The sequence below is a fragment of the Engystomops pustulosus genome, chromosome 2 (assembly GCF_040894005.1).
Source record: "Engystomops pustulosus chromosome 2, aEngPut4.maternal, whole genome shotgun sequence".
In the NCBI taxonomy this organism is placed as follows: domain Eukaryota; kingdom Metazoa; phylum Chordata; class Amphibia; order Anura; family Leptodactylidae; genus Engystomops; species Engystomops pustulosus.
The window spans coordinates 131575426-131598512 of NC_092412.1; the positions used below are offsets into that span (position 1 = coordinate 131575426).

General features: G+C 39.4%; 1 protein-coding gene across 2 annotated transcripts in view; it reads right to left on the bottom strand.

The window, feature by feature from the left end:
• BRIP1 (BRCA1 interacting DNA helicase 1) overlaps positions 1–23087 on the bottom strand; it is a 200644-nt gene that overhangs the window by 102680 nt on the left and 74877 nt on the right. For both annotated transcript variants that reach the window (XM_072136444.1, XM_072136443.1), the window contains 6 exons: positions 17745–17944; positions 17461–17593; positions 16471–16625; positions 13339–13504; positions 12347–12487; positions 10950–11111 (listed from right to left, as the gene is read on the bottom strand). In XM_072136444.1, the coding sequence (XP_071992545.1) occupies positions 10950–11111; positions 12347–12487; positions 13339–13504; positions 16471–16625; positions 17461–17593; positions 17745–17944 (957 nt within the window). The remainder of the gene's footprint in view (positions 1–10949; positions 11112–12346; positions 12488–13338; positions 13505–16470; positions 16626–17460; positions 17594–17744; positions 17945–23087) is intronic.

Sequence of the window (23087 nt, forward strand, 5' to 3'; positions counted from 1 at the left end):
CAACTGTGTTTAACCATTTACAGATCTGCAGGCAGGCTAGTTTTTCATTGAACATATTACACTTTCAGTTGTCACCACTTAATATTCCATGCAATCTACTGAGAAGCTGAAAAATAAAATCTCAAATGCAGTAAAACACAAAAAATAAACCATTTTCTTATAAGCTTGTTTCTCACTGAAGGGTTAAAATGAAACAATTTCAAAGTGCAGAGCCCCTAAGATGCAACCATTGCTCCAATATGAATTATGACAGCCGTGCCAAGATTTGTGGCTTTGTCCACATACAGCATCTGTTGGTTTGGTTACAACCTTGTAAAGGGCACCAGGCAGAAATGTCAGGCATTTAGTTATCTATGAGCCATGTATGTTCAGCACTACAGGTGTGATCACACACATTTTTTTCAATAAAAAATTCTCTTTGAGGCTACATTTGGATACTGAACCTTTAGACAACAGATTATGGATATAATAAACATTTTGCTCATTTACTTTGTCAAACTGATCACTATCTTTGACCTAGCTGCTAGGTGTAGTGTTTATATGAAAGCACACAAACAGGCTCTGGATGGGCCAAAGAGTAGCCAGATCACAGTTCATAATTTAGTGATCCACCATTTACACACACTCATGGCACCTTTAATACACTCCCTTGTCACTGCCTAAACTATTTACAGAGGTGTAGCAAATTAAAAACCCGGACTGCTTTGGACTTTATTGGAAATCTACCACTTGGTAAGGGTTTTTAAAACTAAACATACCCTCTGACAGAATTTGCTATGCTGATGTAGGCACAGATCTTGGCTTCTACTGTAACTAAGTGTTTTCTGCAAAAAATTGATAAGTTTATGCAAATTATGCTCAACGCTCAGTTACTATTCTAATTATGCAAGCCTCCGCCCTCCCTTGCTCCATTCCTGAGATCTAGTGCCGTCACCAATCTCCCGGAACCTAAATCGCAAGAAGTGCACAAGCACTTGGTTCAGAGGTTTCCTGTCAGTTCAGAGGCTTCTGGGTAGTTCATGCAGCCAAACTTTAAGCAGTCGGCTGCACGCTACCCCTTCCCGGGAGCTAGTGTCGTCTCTTGGGTGCTGTATTGCACGTGTGCTAGCACTTGGTTAGGAGGCTACCTGATAGTTCGCGCAGCCACACTACAATGAAGTCAGCTGCATGCTATGCCTGAGAGCTTAGTGATGTCATCGGCTTTCGGGAAGGGGAAAGGGAGGGAGCGCTGGAAGCATGCACAATTATATGTAGAATTAGGATAATAACAGAGCGCTAAGCCGTCTGTGTGACGGCATGAGGTGCGCCAGAGCATAATTTTCATAAACTTATAAATCAATTTTTTTACAGAAAGTGCTTAGTTGCAGTAGAAGCCAAGATCCATTTCTGCATCAGCATAACAAATGTCTGAAGGTAAGTGGTAGATTTCCTTTAACATTAAATCAAGGTCATCAGCTGACTTTGAATGTGCAGGATCTATGGGTCCAGAAACATTAACTATGGGAAACGTGCAACAGGAAACACTATGGAACTACATATGTTCCCATTCTCTACCATATCTCAACTTTTATCCAGGCTAGGAGCCAGCCCAACAAGGTACTAGGGCCTCTATTAAATTATATAATTTTTCACAATACAAGTAATCTTTCACTTAAATGTGTATATCCAAAAGTCATAGTATTAGATGTTTGTATTACATCATAGTCCTGGTACGTAATTATATGCAGCACAGTCATATAATAACATAACAAGACAAAAAATTGTGTAATACAAAAATAGCATATTTCTACACCCATGCTATTGCTAATTGCAAAAAGGATATGGCAGAGCAAGTTGGTAGTATGCCAAAATAAATTGGAGATATTATTTGTTAATAAAATGGAATACTTGCTCTGAGTATGCTAGAATAATAACAGGTGCAAAGGCTTGATGAATATCTTTATCATACCAGCAGTCTCTAAAATGTTATTAAAGTCTGCGCTTAGTCTTTACAGGGTTTCATGTAAAAATACAGCTCACAGAGGATTACATTTTAGATGCAGGGCTGCAAAAATTAATATCTGAAAACTCATTCCTATAGTCATGAGCAGAAAAGTAAGGTGTTTTCTTAAAGAACCGAGGGAAAATACAGTGAATTTTCAGGTAACAGCTCTTTATGAAGGTTCCAGGAATATTTCATTATCTAGGTGGACTAATTTCTACAGAAGTTTCTGGCTAAAGTTTCACTTTTAGACATTGAACTATTCTCATCACAAAAGGATACACAGATACTAGAAATGTGAATAGAGACCAAGGCTGTGGAGTCGGAGCGATAACATGGACCGACTCCACAAACATATACCGGATACAAAATATGTGCACCCCTACCACCAGTGTATAGGTAGCCAGCATACTGCAGAGCCCCGAACAGTATATAGGTAGACATCACACTGGAGCCTCCCTCCCCTCCCCCCCCCCCAGTATATAGGAAGCCAGCAAACTTCACCCACCTCCCCAAACATTATATAGGTAGCCAGCACAGTGAAGCCCATCCCCAGCATATAGATAGCCAGAACACTGCACCCAGAAAAAAACAAAAAGAAAGTACTCACCTTCCGGTGTCCTCTTCTTTAGCAGTGTCCCGACCATGCTCTGTTCCCTGCTCCGGTAAACACACAATGAAGCCATATTGTGCGTGGCGGAGGAGCACATGGAGCTGGGTCATCGCTGGGTTTCTAGTTCCTGGTCAGCTTTGAAGTCAGAGTTTGTATGCACATCTGTATTACCACATTAACCCCTTATCACCGACACTAGTTTTCAGCTCAATGACCAGACTCGATTTTTCAAATCTGACATGTCTCACGATAATTGGTTATAACTTCGGAGCGCTTTAATATATCCTGGTGATTTTGAGAATGTTTTCTCGTGACACATTGTACTTCATGTTAGTTATAAAATTTAAGTGATAAGTTTTGCGTTTCGTTCTGAAAAAAAGTGAAAATTTGGCAAAAGTTTGTAAAAATTCTTCATTTTCCACGTTTGAAATGTTCTGGTTTCCAGACAAGATGTAAAACTACCCAAAAAGCTTGATAATTAACATTTACAGAATATCTGCTTTATGTTGGGATGATATTTTATGCTTCCGGTTTTCTACGATGTTATGAGGCGCAGAACTTTAGGTGCGATATTTCTTATTTTCATGAAAATTGCCAAAACTCACATTTTGAGGGACAACTCAGCTTTCAAGTGACTTTGAGAGGCCTAAATAATAGTAAAACCCCATAAATTACCCCACTATAGAAAGTTCACCCCTCAACATATGTAAAACAACTTCTATTAAGTCTATTAACCCTTTAAGTGTTTCACATGGGTTAAAAAATGTGGACCTGCGATTTAGAAACTATAGAATTTTTTTGGAAAATACATTCATTTAGGCCAAAACTGACATTTTCAGAATAAATTAAATGATGAAACGCACTGCAACGCTTGATGCCCAATTCCTCCCGAGTGTACTGATACCACATATGTGGTGGTAAACTGCTGTACGGGCGCACGGCCGATTATAGAATGAATGGAGGCGCCATTCACAGAAGATTTGTATTGTCACATTGTACGACCTATACATTTTTTTTCTTTTTTTGGTAATGCGAACATATGAGGGCTTATTATGTACAGGATGAGATACAATGTATAGATAATTTATTTTGGGAGTCTAAAGCTTATTAATGAGATTTTATTAACTATTTCAAGGGGGACACAAACAAAATCATCAATTTTTATTTTGGATTGTTAGCATTTTTTCCCCCGCTCACCGTAACGTAAAAATAATATTTTATCTTTATTCTCTGGTTCACTACGATTGCGTTGATACCTCATTTATATAGTTTTTCTTATTTTTGCTCAATTTTCCTGAGCAAAACCAATATTGGAGAAAATTGCATTGTTTTTACTATTGACAATTTTTCAGGGCCATAACTTCTGTATTTTTCTGTTGTCAGATCTGGTTGAGGGCTTATTTTTTGCGAAAACAGTTGTTCTTTTCAGTCGTATCATATTAGGGAACGTAACTTTTTTTGATCACTTTTTAGAACATTTTTTGTGATGGTGTTTGATGGAAAATTGTATATTATGGGAAGTTTTTCGAGTTTTTTTTTTTAGTTCACCGAGCGGGTTCAATATTGATTTAGATTTATTGTACAGATTAATACGGAAGCGGTGATACCAAATATGTACATGTTTTTGTGTTTTATTTACTTTATTTGCATTTTATGTGTTACTGGGGAGATTATGGGGACTTTTATTTTATTTATTTAATTATATTATAAAAAGATTTAATTTTTTTTAAACTTTTTTTTACACTTTCTACTTCTTGGCTTGAATAAGCGATCGTCTGATCGCTTATTCAAGCCTTTACACTGCAATACACTTGTATTGCAGTGTATACTGTAAGTAACTGAGCATGCTGAGCATGCTCAGTTACACACAGCCGGGTCCTGCCAGGAGGCGGATCCCGGCATAGAGAGGAGCCGACAGCCCCGGGTCACTCGTCGGAACCCGGGGCTGAGGCAGGAGGGATCGGGGGGGTCCGATCCACGGGGGACACACTTGCACGCCATGACCGCGGCGTGTAAGGGGTTAAACACCCGGGATTGGAGTTTTTCCGATCCCGGGTGTTAGTGCCGAGTCTGGGCTGTGATATCACAGCCCGACACCGGCACCGGCGAGACCCGGTGTCCCGAAAACTTCTTCTGACGCGCCGCCGTAGAAAGGCGTACGCGTCAGAAGAAGTACCCTTAATGACCGCCGTAAAAAGCCGATAGGGCGGTCATTAAGGTCAATGAGACGGGCTACAAGCACTCAAATGCTCAACATGTGATGTCTTTGCTGCAAGCCACTGTACAAACACCGGCAGGGAGCTACGAGGCTGCCTCAAAACTGTGAGGCTGCGTTCACGTGATGTGTTGCGTTTTGACGCATTCCAAAGGCTTTAACCGTGATCACATGCTGAGGTTACATTGTGTTTTAGAAAATGGAATGGAAACGCAATGTAACCTCAGCCTGCGATCACGGTTGAAGTCTTTTGAATGCAGCAAAACTGGAACACATCATCTGTACGTGGCATTAGAGAGTCAGTGAATGGGGCCAGGCTGCAGTATAGCAAAAGCACACTGGACTGAGGCTAAAGCTGATCTGGTAGCAAGTACTGTATGAATAAGAGCAACTGGGAACAAAGAGAAAACTGTAAAGTGAGAATATCCCATCACAAAAATGTTCTTCATGACATCCACCAAACAGCTACGGATATAGTCATGGTGGCAAGAATGTAAAAGAAGCCAAACTAATTTAGTTTATTTGATGCAAAAAAGAGAAATTATTAGAGTGGTGCCATGTCAGAGTACCTACCTGTACTCAATAGACTTATAACTAAATTTAGATGTTGTTGGCCCCTTCCACTAATCTCCTATGAAAATTTACTAGTTCCATACTGGAAGCCATGCTGAAATATTGCTGTTCTAGTGGGTCTTCTATTAATTGTATTTGTAACTTTTGTCAGGATTTTGGTGCAGGAATAGTTCTTAAAGGGGTATTCCAGGAATCAGCAGAATTCATATTCAATTGGGTCATTAAAAGATAAGATTGTATGTAATTAGTTATTTCAAATTTTGCTCCCCCTAGAAGAAAAATGCATTTCCCACCCTAGTCCTCTACTCAAGTCAATAGGTTTTCCCAATTTTTTGTGTTAAAATTAGGTACCTCGGCTTACTCTGGTACATTAAATATAAAAATATGTAAATGAGCCAGCCGATGATGAAATATGCACGCTCCCTTCATCATTATTATTCCGGCCACAAGCGCTGCAGACAGCCAGTGAGGTCACACCACAAATCTCGCATAAGCACTACACCTTGCGCAGCCGCACGAGTCTCAGGCTGATTGCGAAAGGAGTAGTGCTCAGGCACATGCACGAGAGTTGCAGACAGCCTGGATGACATCTCCAGCTGTCAGCAGCGCTTGCGGCCAGCCAGAATAGTGATGCGGATGAAGGGGGCGTACATATTTTGTCATCGGATGGAGCCAAGAGGTGCTGGGCTGCCAGAGGCCTGAGTGCTTCTGGCTAATTTGCATATTTTTATAAAGTACTTTATTCAGTCTAGCAGACCTGCATAAGGATGGGAGAAACACTGTCCCTTAACCCCTAACTTAACGAGCATTGCTTAGGGAACAGTCTACCACCACTAAATCTGATGGTAAATGTCCTTTCACACTTAAAAGAAAGAAAGAAGAAAATCAAGAAAACCAAAAGTAAAAACCCTATTCTATTTTTAAGCTTATTCAATAATAATACAATGAAAAAAAACAACAGCTCCATTTTTCTTCCATTGAGTTGTTAGGCTGAATACATACTTTAATTATACCTTTTGTAGTCATTTGTGCCTATGTAAGTAACAGTTACATAATGCATGTAACCACACAGGCAACAGAAGGTGAACGGAATACCTGATTTTATTTGCCAACGGCTGTTGTAACAGAAAAGAATAGTTGTAATTTCTATAATAGAGAAATCATATAATATTTTGCTAAGACTTATTACACATTAAAAATTGCAGCATTCCTCATTTAGGTGCTTGGTCTGAACATAAGCTCTATACAATGTCTATGTATTCTTGTGCAGTGAACTAGTATATCTAAATACAACTTAAGATACTCTTTATAATATCCCTTCTAACAAAGCCATACTTTATGACTAAGAGGGAATGCAATCGTTTTACTCCTCCACAGCTCTTCCAGAACCCTTTGCAGAAGCCTGGATAGTAGCAAGTTGCAATCTTTTTAGCATTACCCCAATTCTGATCATGATATCCTAAGAATCATTTTAAGGAAGGAAGAGAAATTTATCAGAAGTGTCTGAGAGAAAAAGTTTAGCTTTTATTTAATAGATTAATGTGGAAAACTAAGCTGAACTCCGATTGGTTGCCGCAAGCAACTAGAACAGTTTTGCTCTCAGTTAATACGGGTGTTAGTTATCATACATCGACGCTTGTGCCTCGATGCAGCCCAATAGATCAAGAGGCTCCATCCCCTCGATGTATTCAGTGGTGCAGCATTAATTTTGAACAGGTGTAGAAATATTCCATAGCCTATGAACTTCCACTTGTGAAAGCTGCTTGCTGCAACTTGTCTCACATCCCCCTTTCCATCATGCCCCTCCACACCCCCTTGGTGTGGAGCTTGCGTAAGGGGGGAGTAATTGCTAATTCTGACAGTTTGTTGGCATTTTATTTCAGGGCTTCTACACCACTTTTTTGGCATAGATACCCTGATAAATAAACTCCTATGTTTCTGATGATAAGTTTATCATTTTACCATTGCACTGATGGGCATAATACACTGCTATAGTGGACTTTAAAAAAGTTTTAAAGGCTTTGACCATTCCTATAAAGCATGGAACGATGTGAGAAATTCAACTGGTTATGAAAAAAAAAGCATTTAATGAAGTTGTTCCAACAGGACAAAATCTTCTCATATAAAGTAGTCATCCAAGGATTTCCCAAAACCCCACATCATATTAACAGAAGGCGATGTCACACACAAGAAGCAGTACAATCTAGAATAAACATTTTCTAGTTTCTATAGCTTATACTTAGAATAAGTCAAAAATATGAAATTGGTTGAGCGACACCTCTCAGAAACCATCAAAGTTGGTTGAAAAAAAAGTAGCCCTCGATTCTTAAACAGAAAGAATATATAATATGACATATAAATAACCAGCATTAATAATCTGTGTACAATATATGATCCTTCCTCTGCTTCTGGTACATTAACAATAAGAATGCATAGAAGAGGAGTAAAAGCTTTCTAAAAACTTCAGCTTAAATACTCCTCTAGTCACATTGTGACAAAACCTGAAAAGAAAGTAGCGATTGTGTGGTCTGCGATGTCATCTGGTGGCCACTCTAGGGAATTGCATGAACATATATAAAGAATCGTGTGTGGCAAGCAGGCTGGAATTAATATCTACACATCTGTGAAGATTTTCCTAAAAAACTGTCAAAAATATGAAAAAAATATGCAAGAATACACTAAAGGCACATCAACACATGTATAGACACATGCACTCACCGGCCACTTTATTAGGTACACCTGTCCAATTGCTCGTTAACACTTAATTTCTAATCAGCCAATCACATGGCGGCAACTCAGTGCATTTAGGCATGTAGACATGGTCAAGACAATCTCCTGCTGTTCAAACCGAGCATCAGTATGGGGAAGAAAGGTGATTTGAGTGCCTTTGAACGTGGCATGGTTGTTGGTGCCAGAAGGGCTGGTCTGAGTATTTCAGAAACTGCTGATCTACTGGGATTTTCACGCACAACCATCTCTGGGGTTTACAGAGAATGGTCCGAAAAAGAAAAAACATCCAGTGAGCGGCAGTTCTGTGGGCGGAAATGCCTTGTTGATGCCAGAGGTCAGAGGAGAATGGGCAGACTGGTTCGAGCTGATAGAAAGGCAACAGTGACTCAAATCGCCCGTTACAACCAAGGTAGGCAGAAGAGCATCTCTGAACACACAGTACGTCGAACTTTGAGGCAGATGGGCTACAGCAGCAGAAGACCACACCGGGTGCCACTCCTTTCAGCTAAGAACAGGAAACTGAGGCTACAATTTGCACAAGCTCGTCGAAATTGGACAGTAGAAGATTGGAAAAACGTTGCCTGGTCTGATGAGTCTCGATTTCTGCTGCAACATTCGGATGGTAGGGTTAGAATTTGGCGTCAAAAACATGAAAGCATGGATCCATCCTGCCTTGTATCAAAGGTTCAGGCTGGTGGTGTCATGGTGTGGGGAATATTTTCTTGGCACTCTTTGGGCCCCTTGGTACCAATTGAGCATCGTTGCAACGCCACAGCCTACCGGAGTATTGTTGCTGACCATGTCCATCTCTTTATAACCACAATGTACCCAACATCTGATGGCTACTTTCAGCAGGATAATGCGCCATGTCATAAAGCTGGAATCATCTCAGACTGGTTTCTTGAACATGACAATGAGTTCACTGTACTCAAATGGCCTCCACAGTCACCAGATCTCAATCCAATAGAGCATCTTTGGGATGTGGTGGAACGGGAGATTCGCATCATGGATGTGCAGCCGACAAATCTGCGGCAACTGTGTGATGCCATCATGTCAATATGGACCAAAATCTCTGAGGAATGCTTCCAGCACCTTGTTGAATCTATGCCAAGAAGAATTGTGGCAGTTCTGAAGGCAAAAGGGGGTCCAACCCGTTACTAGCATGGTGTACCTAATAAAGTGGCCGGTGAGTGTGTATATATATATATATATATACACATATACACCATTACTTCTCTTCTCCATGAGCTTACTGTCAGCACAGATATCTGAGGCTTCTCTGCAGCTTGACGATAGCTAATGGGGACATCAAAATCACTGCAAGCAACAAACTACTGCCAAACATAGTGGTGATCAAATAACCTGATCAGGCAGTTGCAGGACATGTGATGTTGGCATGTGACCAGCAGCCATCTTTAGTCCTGAACCTCCTACATTGAGATAAAGTCACAGGAATAATTAAAGGGCCAGTAGCATTTTAGTTCTTCAATATAGTATATGTCCACATAATCTTTTTGCTAAGGAGAAAATCATTTTTAATAATGACTAATTACGCAATAGCTTATATTTTAATGAGCCATTTGAATATTAATTATTTTATTTGTGGAATACCCTCTTAACAGGGGAAAATCTATATAGTCAGAAAATAGAAAGAGAAGTGAATAATAAAATTTTTATCTTGATTAAAATATGGATGGAAAATAAGTTGTTCATCATTCAAGCAACTTAGAAGAGACGTATCAGTCCTTAAGTGTTAATTATTAGACAAAAGAAGACATTTGAAAAATGAAGATCTATGCTCACTAATTCTGAATAAACTACATCTGAGTTTATTGTGACATCAAATCAATTAAGAAAATGCACCATACATACACGAAAAAAAAAAAAAAAAAAAAAAAAAAAAAGAAGCAACCCAAATGGTAGTAGGCCTTAAAGGGAACCTACCACCACGAATCTACCTATAAAAGGTAGATCGGGTGGTAGGTGGATCAATAGGACGTGAGGATAGCCCTTTTAAGGGCTAATCCTCAGGTCCCCGCACTGCTTCGATAACTTTTATTATCTTTATATGTAAATTTTGTTATGCGGTAGCCTCTTTACCCCTCCTACCCACAATCTTCAGGTGCGCCCTCGTCCGATGAACCTGCCGTCTGCATATGCGCATAACAAAATTTACATATAAAGATAATAAAAGTTATCGAAACAGTGCAGGGACGGGAGGATTAGCCCTTAAAAGGGCTATCCTCACGTCCCATTGATCCATCCAGCAATCGATCTACCTTTATAGGTAGATTCGTGGTGGTAGGTTTCCTTTAAAACCACATGGTGGCTACAGTCCATTCAAACATGTGATAGCTCATAAACTGCTCTCAGAATGCTCAAGTTTATTACTCAAAGGATTTGGTAGCATATAGACTGAACCTTATTCTCTTCCTCTAAACCCTGCCCTTGCATGCCATCATTGAGTGATTACATGGCGGAGGAGCACCCAGAATTGTTTATGTACGAAGCATGCATGGTAATGCAATATGTATTTAAAGTAAAAATCATAAATATGTACCCTCAAAGAACACCAAAAAAACAAATCTTACTCATAAAGTAAGGTCTCATACAGTCATATAAATGACAACATTTGACGTTTGTCAAGATAAAAATTTAGCCAGTTATTAGGGTAAACAACTCTGACGTGATAGAACAGTATTCAGGTATTAAAAGAGGTTCTTGTTTACTGGACAATGAAGACACTAAGGTAAGCTACTGTATAAGAAAAATTAAAATAATTCTACTTTTTAAGCAGTAGTAGAATTTCTATCGATCGTTGAGGCACTTTCTTTTACCTTATAGGAAGGCAGGAAGCAGAGAACCCCGTGGCTCACTGTCTGGCACACTGAAAGTAAAAGAGCACCAATCTCATCCTGAAAATCGAAAGTCTCTGTATGTTGAAATGTTGCACAAAGTTTGCGACCTTTTGGACCAGCACCAACTGTCCCAACCCATACCTGTAATACAACAACATGACAGCTCACTAAAACTTTGTGGAGGTTTAGAGTCACGCAAGCATACATACAAATCCTTTTTATGTTTAAATAATACTACTGACATGAAAAAAACTAAAGATTGCCGTACTTGAATTTAAGTGAACCTGTCATCAGAAAGGTCATTTTTAGCTGGTGACAGATTCCAATAGCATAAGCTATGATGATGTAAAAATAATGCCTTTGTCTGCATTTTGAATCATTCCAATATTTTTTAAAACTCAATTTCACAATACCTGGCTCCCTGCCAGCAGCGTGAGGAGAGTCCTTGGGGGTGGGAGGGGGAAGGCAGCTGCAGCACCCAGTGTCTCAGTCTCCCCATGCATTCTTCCGCTCCACTCCACAGCCTCCCTCTCCCTCCTCTGCCTGCTAAATGCACATTACAAGTGAAGGGAGCTGGATGAGTGTGGAGGAGAGAAGACGCAGACACATAGGCTGCTGCAGTTGCCCTCCACCTCCTCCCAACCTCCCAGGTAAAAGAAGTGGCAGTATTCAGGATGCTGACAAAGGCATTTTTAAATTCCTCAGAGCACAACCTATTGATATGTCACCAGCTAAAAATGACATTGATGGTGTAGATTAATGCCCTTTATCTGTTGTGCCTAATGTATAATAAAATATGAGGTCTTATGATGCTGGGACAATCATAAGCCTCATGCACATGAACGTGTGGAGGGCCAATATCTGGCCGCACAGTTTGCAGCTGCATATCAGTCCACATTGACACCTATGGCGCCCGGTCATGGTGCGGTAACATTTCTCACTGCAACGTGAACGGAAAAAAAAAGTACTGTATTTCGTCATACTACAGCGCCGACCACTCGCTTCTCTATGGAGAGGGAGCCGGCAATCTCCTGCACAAGGCTGTATGATCGTCCAGGCCGTAGATTTGTGTGTGAGAAGCCCTACCATGACGGACACCTTCTCTAGAATTATTTTTCTTACATGACTGCTACAAATGCAGTAACATCTAACAGTCACAAGCACAATCCAAGAGAAACCTATATCTACGGTGGATAAAAACTGATCCAGCCTAAACATCGTATCTGAAGTGAGTGTTAAAGGGAGATGTGGTTTTATTTCAAGGACTTGCACCTTTTTGTGTTGTCTTGTATAAGCAGTCTCCTGTCACATTGTCACAATGGGTGAATATGCATTATCGCTTCCTCCTTCTGAATAGTATATAAAGAATATCTCACCTGGGATTTTTGGATAACATGATTGGCCTCTAGCTGGATAGAGAACTTAACACCTAGTTCAGATGAAAATGAACCCATAGGAGACAAGGTGCCGGACGTTAATACGATACAGCGAGCGTTGGCACTTACTTCAGAAAATGCCTGGAATAAAGCAATAAAAAAAATCATGACAGAGAGAAACAGATCTACACATATCTATTATAATAGTAAAAGGTATAAACATTCCTTTATGTTCATTTATAGCTAAACTTTCTATTTGCATATAGAATTGTCCTGTCAATCTTAATGTGGGTGGACTCTAGAATCTAACCATTTCCACCACAACCAACTTCCTAGGGCAGCTGTTTATTCTACATTCTGATTTGACTTGGGACTATGTAATAGTGCCCCTGCAGAGAAGTTACACTTGGGGTACATCCACACAGCCGTGTGCTTGCCCAGCATACGGCTGTGCGCTAAAGAGGAGGAGGTGACCCCTCCATAGAGAAAAGAACTGCATTGCTGCACACATGGGGAAAGATAGAGCATGCGGCCACATATACATCCCCCAGATGTCTGAATGTACCCTTACTGCCAGCTTTCTCTATAGGCAAGACTGTATTGCTCGGGGTCCCAACAGATTTGTTTGCACATTGTACATAAAGACCTTAAAAGAACTTTAAATTTTCTTAAAGAAAAAATAGTTACATAAACAGTAGGTTATACGCTGATGAAACAAGCACAGTACTAAACTTCATAGGTGTATTAGGCAATTTATCTCTGCTAAAAAAACTAAATGTATTTTCTGTCAAAAAGGACACACATTGTTAATAAAATTGTCAAGGAAGACTTCAATGGCCTCAATGCATAATTTATTTGGAATACTTTATGTACTCAATGATTCTTGTAGCATCATGTAGTTTATGTACTCAATGATTCTTGTAGCATCTTGTAGATGCCATGACATCAACAACAGATATATATCACAATATGCTTAGAATTGAAGAACTTACCACTGCTGGGTTCAGGCACCAGAAATTCAGTGTGTAAACCAGAGCTTTCTGGCGAACGCTTCTCCGGTTTCTTGGTCTTGCAAAGAACCCATTTTCATCTACTACATCTTGTTTGTTTGTCCAGGTGTAAGCCTGCTGCAAGGCAATCCGGTAATCTTCTGCAAATCTAAAGAAATATATAAAGGGGTTGTACGCTTTCAGCAAATAATTGATATGGTTTGTGTAAGGAATAGTTGTACAAATTTTCCAATATACTTTCTGTATCAATTGCCCACATTTTTCTAGATCTATTCTAGATTTACTTCGAGGGGATAGATTTCTGACCATGGTCACACAGGTGCTCGGCTCCTTATAGCACAGAAAGTAATCAGAGCTGTGTGATATAACAAACCACGCACCTACATGACCATGGACAGATTTCTGTAAGCTGTAAATAAACTGAGAACCTTCCAATAAAACAACAGCAAGCAGAGATATAGAAAACCGTGGGGAATTGATACAGAAAGCATATTTGGAAAATTGTATAACTTTTCCTTACACAAATCATATCAATTATTTGCTGAAAGTGGACAACCCCTTTAACTCATGTAATATACTGGTAACATCCCACCATCAAATAAAGAATGTCGGCCAACAATATGCTGGTTTTATGTTTCACTTAAATATATAGAAAAAAATCACATCCATTACAATATATATGTAACTTATATAATCATTGTAAGTACTGGTAATGCATGTTTATCAACATGGTTCTTCGATATTGAAAAGGCCCAGCATAATTGGTGGTTTGCTGTAGTCAACCATTATGAATAGTTGAAGAAAAATTGCTGCTTAGATTATTTTCATGGGCCACCACTGCTTCGTGCTAGTACGAGTGTACTAGCTTGTAAGTGTTTACTGTCTCGCTTCACAACTACAATGAGCAGAACTGCTGCACGACAATCACCATATTGCTGCAGTTTATGAGGACATGCTATAAAGTGCAATGGTAGCAGGATTTCCTATTTTATGTGTATGCTGTTTATGGAAACCATCATAGCAACTAGTCTCCAAAACTGTAAATTAAACAAGTAATCTGAGGGAGATAAAACAGGTAGTATAACCAGATATTGTGTATATATACACACACATACAGACGGTCCCCTACTTAAGAACACACGACTTACAGACGACCCCCTAGTTACAAACGGACCTCTGGATGTTGGTAATTTACTGTACTTTACCCTAAGGCTACAACAATTATCAAATGTGTCTGCAATTAAGCTTTATTATTAGTCTTCATTCTTATGACAATCCAACTTTTTAAAACCCAATTGTCACAGAGACCAAAAAAATTTTGGCTGGAGTTAGGCCCCTTCCACACTTGCGTTGCAGATCACGTCAGAGTTTGATCAGGGTGCGATCAGTTTTTGGTCAGTGAAAAACACGCATTTTGCATCAGAGTGCAGTCAGTTTTCAGTCAGAGTTTGTTCAGTGTCTCAGTTTTTCACGCGCGTTTTTGATGCGTTTTCAATGCAATTTCAATTGCGTTTTTCACGCGCAGAAAACGCGCGTGAAATGGACTCAGGACTGAGCTCTATCTTTTCTATGGCAATTGATGCGTGAAAAACGCATTGCACTTGCAAGTGTCTCAGAGTGCAATGCGTTTTTGATGCATCTCCATAGACTTGTATGGTGCGTTTTTCACGCGCGTGACTTGCAAAAGTAGAGCATGTCGAGATTTAAACGCGCGTTAAAAAAAACGCGCGTGTGTGCGTGAAAAAAAATGCAAGTCTGAAAAGACCCATTGATTACAATGGGTCAGAGTGCAATGCAAGTTCTGCGCGTCAAAAGCACGCGCAGAAAACGCGCGTGAAAAACGCAAGTGTGAAAGGGGCCTTACAATGATAAAATATACAGTTCCGACTTACATACAAATTCAACTTAAGAACAAACTTACAGGACCTATCTTGTATGCAACCCGGGGACTGCCTGTGTAGATATATTATATACACTTTGAAAAGAATGCAACATAATAAATATCTAATTGAATGCTGATATCTTAACGCAGTTATCCTAACATTGCACAGTTATAGGTTGCAACAACTGAAACAAGTATTTGGAACCAGCACCCTTTATAGTTTTGTTGCCACTCTGATAGGTTTATCTATAAATATAATATTTTGTTCAGTAAATTTAAGATCTTAGTTGCTGTTTTATCAAATTCCTGTATAAAAAAAATGATGTTAAATGTCTTTACACTACCAAATGCGTATATGTAACTTATAAGGAATGGCTGGACCATTGAACAAGCTCTTATTCATCCTGCATCACTCCGTCCTCAAAGATTGTAAGCTCCTGTAAACAAAGCCCTCAATCTTATTGTTTCATCTGACCAAGTTATTGCTCTGTATGGTCTTATTTTGTTTACTACGATTTGTAAATTTAGTTTATTTAATTTTAATTATTTAAAGGTTACATGATTTAATATTTGCTTAACTAAATACTTTAATAAATTAGAATTTGCATGATGTAAAATGTGGAGACTCCAGAATTGTGTTTCACGGTGTCACCGAACTGATGATGTTCACTGCTAGGGTACATTTAGACGGCCCTCTGTGGTGATGTTTGCGTATATATGTCCCCATAGAGAGCAATGGCGGCCCAGTGCCAGATCCGCACCATACACGGGGATAAGATAGAGCATGCTCTTCTATGTTTCCCAGTGTATGTGGGCCGTGCGCCTCTTTTCTCTAAAGGGGGGGGGGGGGGGATCATCTCCTCCTCCCCTCCAGCGCACAGTGGTAATAGGCATACAGCTGTGTGTATATAAAAAGTTACAGTTGAGAACAGGGAGATGTTCATAAAAATCGATATTTTTTTTTTACTGTAACTTTAACAGCAGATATCTTCGGTTCTGTGGCACATAGAAACACAATCCCGATTCAACAGTCTAGAGCAGATTCTCCTGTTTTTCCCTGGGCCAACATTCAGAGGTTATTGCCATTGGAAGTTGGCCACTATCATGACATCTATATATGTGCTATCTGCAAGGGGTATGTGCAATTAGGATGTACATAGCCCTGTAGCAGTTGTGAAGGAGTTAAATTAAATATTTATTATAATAATAAAATTAATAGTAATATTACTAACCTGTTGTTTTCACGAAACAGATAGTCCAAAACGAGAAACAGTCCTTTTAATACCATTTGTGTTTGAGGGCTGAGAGTTGGAACTTTTATTACAGCTGCCTGGCCTTCCCGGATAGTCGTCTTTTCCTCCTTTTCAACTACAGCAGCAAGATTTCCCTATATCAAATATGTATTTTTAATTGCTGTAAAGTTTCAACCAAAGCAATTCTATACACAGAAAATAATAAAATTATGAATTTCAGACTTACTGCATATACCCGAATATAAGCAGAGTTTTTTGACACAATTTTTGTGCTGAAAGAGCCCAGTCAGCTTATAAACGAATATATATGCATAATATAAAAAGAAAATAGCAGCACTCCCGGATTGAAAGTGAAAAAAAAAATTTCATCAGAGCCCCCCTTAATAATACAATATAAAAAAGACTAGATTTAGGTAGAAGACAATTAAGCAAGTACAAAGTTTATTATTTTTAAGGGGTCTGCAGGACATTGGATTATTAAGGGGGGATCTGCTAGACATTGAATTATTAAGAGGGCTCTGCTGAACATTTTTTTTATTAAGATGGGCTCTGCAGAACATTTTATTAAGGGGAGCTCTGCTGGACATTTCATTAATGAGGGAACTGTTGGATAGTTTAAGAGTGAGGGGAAGCTGCTGGACATTTTTTTAATGAGGGGAGGCTAGGGAGCATTTTATTAAATTGTAGCACCCTGGCAATAGCTTTTCTCAGTTTTTTGTGGTAAAATTAGGTACCTTAGCTTATAATTGGGTTGACTTGTACTCTAGTATATACAGTAGTTTGGCTAGACTCTCCCATCATACTCCTTCCCCTTTGCACTGTGTCTCCACGCTTCGGTACACGCATTCTTTATTCTTCTTTTTATTTTTTTGCTGAATTGCCTTTATTCCCCTTGTTGAAAAAACTTGACCCCCGAAAGCCAGTTAAATTAGTGAAAAAGAAAATATGAATTTCTACCACTCTATTTACCTTTAATAGTGGAAAAGTTGCATTAGTTATACCCATATCATGGAAAACTGAGAGAATCTCTTTCCCATTCCACACTTTACAAGAGGATTCATAGTCTCTTTCCACCAGACTGTTAGCACATTCCTTTATCCAACTAGTAAAATAATGATAAAAATGAGAACATTTAGTGTAGTGTGGAAGAGCACTACAGACAATTGTAATATCAACATCTATTAAACATTATCTTTACATTATTAAAAATAAAACTTCATATATCCAAGCATCTCTTCCAGCATATAACTTACTTGGTCATACTGTAACAAACCCCTCGTAAGGGTTCATGGTCACTTGGTCTGATCCCATGGAGAACCATGCTGTCTATTTCATCTCGAGCAAAAAGTAATTGGGCATCTGTTACACTGAAACTAGCAGACTCACGGGCACAGTCCTCAATGTTGTGGGCCTCATCTAAGATTACTATCTGGTCTTTCAAACAAATTTCCATCTAGAAACAATTAGACAATAAAGCACAAGTTAAAGTACCCAAAGACATACATCAACTAGCACATACATGTGTAAGACAGACCATTAAAAAGGGTTGGCCATTCCTTTTCATAAATTGCCCATGTTCCTCAACTGCCTTGTGGATAATCCCTGCATGTTCATCAAGTGATTCAGTACTTACTGTTGTACTATCAGCAGACTCTCCATGCTTCTTTGTTTACATCTCTGAGCTCTGCTGAATAGGATGAGCTGTAGCAGGAGAGTTCCTGTTTCTGTCAGTGATAACAGACTGTGAGAAGATACAGTGGAAGACACCATGAAGACAGTTCAGAGCAGTAAGAGAGGGGGCATCTATGTGTGTATGCAGAGATCAGCATGTTGAAGACTGAAGGGAAAGGTTGTAGCCATTTGTGGTAAAATTAGGGGCCTCAGATTATACATGGGTCGACTTATACTCTATTATTTATTGTACATACGTTAAGGGGTATAGTTTCTATAATGGGGTAATGACTGGGGTTTTACTGTTATTTAGGCCTCTCAAAGTCAATTGAAAGTTGAACTGTTCCTTAAAAAATTAAGATTTGGCAATTTTCATTTACTTAAAGGGAGAGAAAGTTCTCAGATTTTAACCCCCTAGTGATGTTTCCACAGTTAACATCATTTTTATCCCTTGACTTTACAATTTTATTGTGGTTTTACCTCCTATTAATCAGTAATGGCCAATGTAAAATCCCAGAGTGTGGGCAGGGACTCTCTAAGCAAGCATATTATGATCCCTGTGTGCTTGACAATTTGGTTACATTAGGGTCCATGGTTTATCTACACTTATATTTAGCTTCTGAACATTCACTAGTATGTGACTCAGACCACATAAAATAATGTGCCCTATTGTACTTTAAATTTGTTTAAAGATTTGGAGGGCATCTTTTGCATTAGTTATGAGAAAACAAATATATTAATACATAGAATAGAAACTGCATTAATTTTACAATGTATTAAATGACATAAAGTTCCTCAAAGTTACCCCACATGTGGTGGTAAACTGTGTGGGCATTTGGCAGGGCACTGAAGTGGAAGAGTGACATTCAGTGCAGATTTTCATTGTTCAGGCTATAATTAATTTTTTTTTTTATTTTGCAAGATGAGATACACATTTCAGGGACATTATTTTGGGGCATCTATAGCTAATTGATAAGATTTCGTAAACTATTTCTTGGTGGAGGAAATGAAAATCATCAATTTTTAGTTTTTTTTTTTTTTTTTATGTTGACCGTACCGTAAAAATTATAGTTTTTTTGTATTCTATGGGTCAATACAGTAACAGTGATACCTCATTTATATAGCATTTTTATTTTTACACGATTTTATGAAATAAAAACTATTTTAAAGAATATCTTGTCTGATTTAGCAATGCCGGAGGCATAACTTTTTTATTTTTCCGTTTCCAAAGATAGTTAAGGACTTAATTGTTGCAAGAATAGTTGGTCTTTTCAGTGGTCTTATATTTGGACACATAACATTTTTGAAAGGTATAGATAAAAAAAAAAAAATTAAGGCGTTGGACTTGAATCAGGGAAGTTCTGTTCACAGGTGCAAGACCAAGACATTGCAGTGCAGTGTAAACTATCTGAGCATGCATATGCATGCGCTGACAGTTTACAGTCAGACCCGGAAGGTATCTGACTGGAGGAGTGATTGGGCAGCCCTGGGGCACTTGGCAGACCCCAACTGTGATATATAGCTGCCACCCACAGAAGCTGAGTGTAAATGTATGTCCAGTGAGCAGTTGCTGATCAGCGCTCACTTGTCTCAGGAGGTGGAACCTTTTGCACACTGCTCAGGATAGCCATTCTAGTTTGAACAGCACACAGAACAGAGGGTTATACCACTGTCGGTCGCTTTTCTCACTAGAATTTGGCACCTTTGCAAGCTGTGTCATCCTGCGATCGGAGAGTGTGTCTTGAGAGCATCCGGAGCTATTGCTGCTGCTTTGCATTCAGCAGTCCCTAATCCCTGCCCCTATCCGAATTCGGTATCCTTCCCTCCCCTCCCTGTATCCGTGTTGTGACTTTAAGCATCCTGTTTTTTTGTTGGGGGGTTTTCCGTCACCTTTATTTTCTATTTTTAAATTTTGACACTTTTTTTCCCTGCCAGCACCTGCAGCAGGTTTTATTTTTTTACTTTTGATCATTTTTGCACACCAGCCACCTTGCCGTATACGTTCTGTCAGCACCAGGTGTTGACCAGGTAACTCGGTGTCTGTTTGTTTGATACAAGGATTTTTTTCATTTGGTTTTTTCTTTTATCTTTCACACTTTCGTGTTTTCTGCCAAACGCCAGTTGCTGATCCGTGCCGCATCATTGAATTGACCAGTTTCTGTGCACTTTTTCGTGCAGAACATTTATTTTTCCTGTGCATGAATTTTTATTTTTTACTGCAGTTGCTTTTTATACACAAGACTTTTTCCTATATCCAAAAATATGCAATGAGGCAGCACTCTGGTTAAGTATAAAGGTGATCTTTATTCACCCATGGCATAATAAGGTGCAAAGTTCACCTCATACATAGAGCCATTATCAAGCATGCTTAGATTGTTTTTTTTTTTCTTTATGGGGCCTAATTAGATCATACCTATAGGGGCAAATACACATATTACACCTTGTTATATTCTCCAAGGGATGCACTCTCCAAAATGCAGTCAATTGAGGTTCTCCTCTGTTATGGTACCGCAAAAGCGTTTCAAAGTTATTACCACATAACTGTACACATCAGATTTTAAAAAAAAAAAAAAAAAGAGAGGCAGTGTCAGGAAGGTGTAAAATGGCCTATTTGTTAAGGGGTTAAACAGAACTTGCCATCAGCTTTTACCAAATGCATCCTGACAAAGTTTTTTCAGCCATATTTGTCCTCCAAAAACTGAACAACGAGAGAGGGATTTAGATGGGGACTTAATGAATAATCACTCCTGTCGGACAAAGAAGTATGTGAAGAGATAAAAGAGGAACTTAGTATTTCCTTGAATAGTGAGTGACAGCTAGAAAGAGACCCAATAAGGCTCTGGGACAGCCACAAGAATCACATGAGGAGTAAAATTATTGAGGAGGGCTCCAGACATAGGAGTCAGGCAGTGGAGAATTTGAAGAGTAAGGAAAAAGAGTTTGTTGACCTCACTGCCAGATATAAAGCTGCTCCTTCCCCTGACTTACGGACTAAATCGCAGTCAGAGAAAGCAGACTTTAAAGGGGTTATCCGGGTTTTAAAAATTTCTTATGGCCGGGCTGGGGAGGGCTATTTAAACATAATAAACAATTACTTACCTCCTCCGGCACCGCCGATGTCCTGTGCCGCGGTCCGCTTAATCCGTGCCCCTGTTTGTTTACAAACAAGGAACTTCCGGTGCGCGATGTGGCCGGCTCCTCCCATCCGTCTTTATCTGTCAGCGTTGTAAGCGCTGGGAGATGGTGTCGGATGGGAGCTCCCAGCCAGCCGGAAGCTCACTGTGCGCTCTTGTAATGAAACCGGCGCACAGAGGAGACAGGCCGCGGTGCGGGACATCAGCGGTGCGGGACATCAGCGGTGCCGGATGAGGTAAGTACATGTTTATTATTTTTAAATAGCCCTCCCCAGCCTGGGCCTCAGTTATTTTAAAAACCCGGATAACCCCTTTAACCTTTGCCTCACTAGCTGGACTGAAAAAAAGTCTAAGGTGATCAGGACACAAGTTCACAAAGCGACAAACTGGGTACTTTATTAAGACGATTGACACCCAGATGGAACTGCACGGCACTGCCCAAACTTAGATTGACGGATGGAAAACTTATCCAAAACCCATGGAAACAAGTAGCTGCGTTTAGGAAATTTTATGCAAATCTATATTCTAAGACAGACAATTTCAAGGCTCATAGGGCTCATAGCTCTTCTTAGAGGAACCCCGCTTAAAATGTTATCTGACTCTCATAAGGGGATAACGAAAGCTGAATTCACTCTGGAGGAGGTTAAGATGGCCATAAAGACATTCAAAACTAATAAGGCCCAAAAATTATACGGATATTTTGAGTCCCCATCTGGTGCAAATATATAATACATATAGGAAAGGGGTTAAAGTGCCTAACAGGGCTAATTCTGCCTTTATCCACGTTATCCCAAAGCCCCATAAGGATCACTGGGATACAGCCAATTATAGGCCGATCTCACTGATCAATATGGACTTGAAAGTTATGACATAGATTATGGTTATCAGTCTGAACTCCTTCATAGCTGAATACATACACAGGGATCAAGCAGGGTTTATTCCTCGGAGACAGGCAAATGACCAGCTCCGGAGGGCAGTGGATATTACATCAATAATGGAATCGGAATGGGATGAAGGAGGTAGGAGATAGGGCATGCTTCTAAGACTAGACCTACACTATCAATATCATGGGATTACTTACAATATGTTTTAACTAGAATGGGATTTAGGTGGTCTTTTTTGAATATACTTAATGGCTTGTGTGCAACACCCTCAAAAGGAAAGGGCTGCCAATCGGATGAGGTGTATATTGCTAGAAGCACGAGGCAGGCCTGCCCCCTGTCTCCGGCATGGTTTCCCTAGCGGAATTGATAAGGGGTAGTCCCAATATGAAGGACATTAAGATCGGAGGAGAGGAACATAAATGCACGTTATTCGATGATATACTGTTATTTTTGTATTCCCCCCTCACGTCGATACCCAATCTATTCAAACATTTGGACAGACTTGGGAAGGTCCTAAAGCATCCTAAAAACAGATAAAGATGTTTGTTATTAGGATTAGTTATCAAGTTATTATGGTGATAGGACTAAATTTGCAAAAAGTAGAACATTTTGAATTATTAAAACATTAATTTATTTTTAATTATCACCAAATTTAATTTTTTTAATAAATAAAAATATATTTTCTCAAATTCACCTGGATATCTTAAAACGTTTCAAGTTATTCCCACATAAATGGACACATGTCAGATGTCAAAAAATAAAAAAGGCAGTGTAAGGAAGGTGCAAAAAGGATACGTCATTAAGGGGTTAAAGGGAACTTGTCTTTAGCTTTTACCCATTAAACCAGCAGGCGCTTGGATAGGGTATGAAATATCCTTTTATGTAAAATCTCGCTAGTTGAGTTATA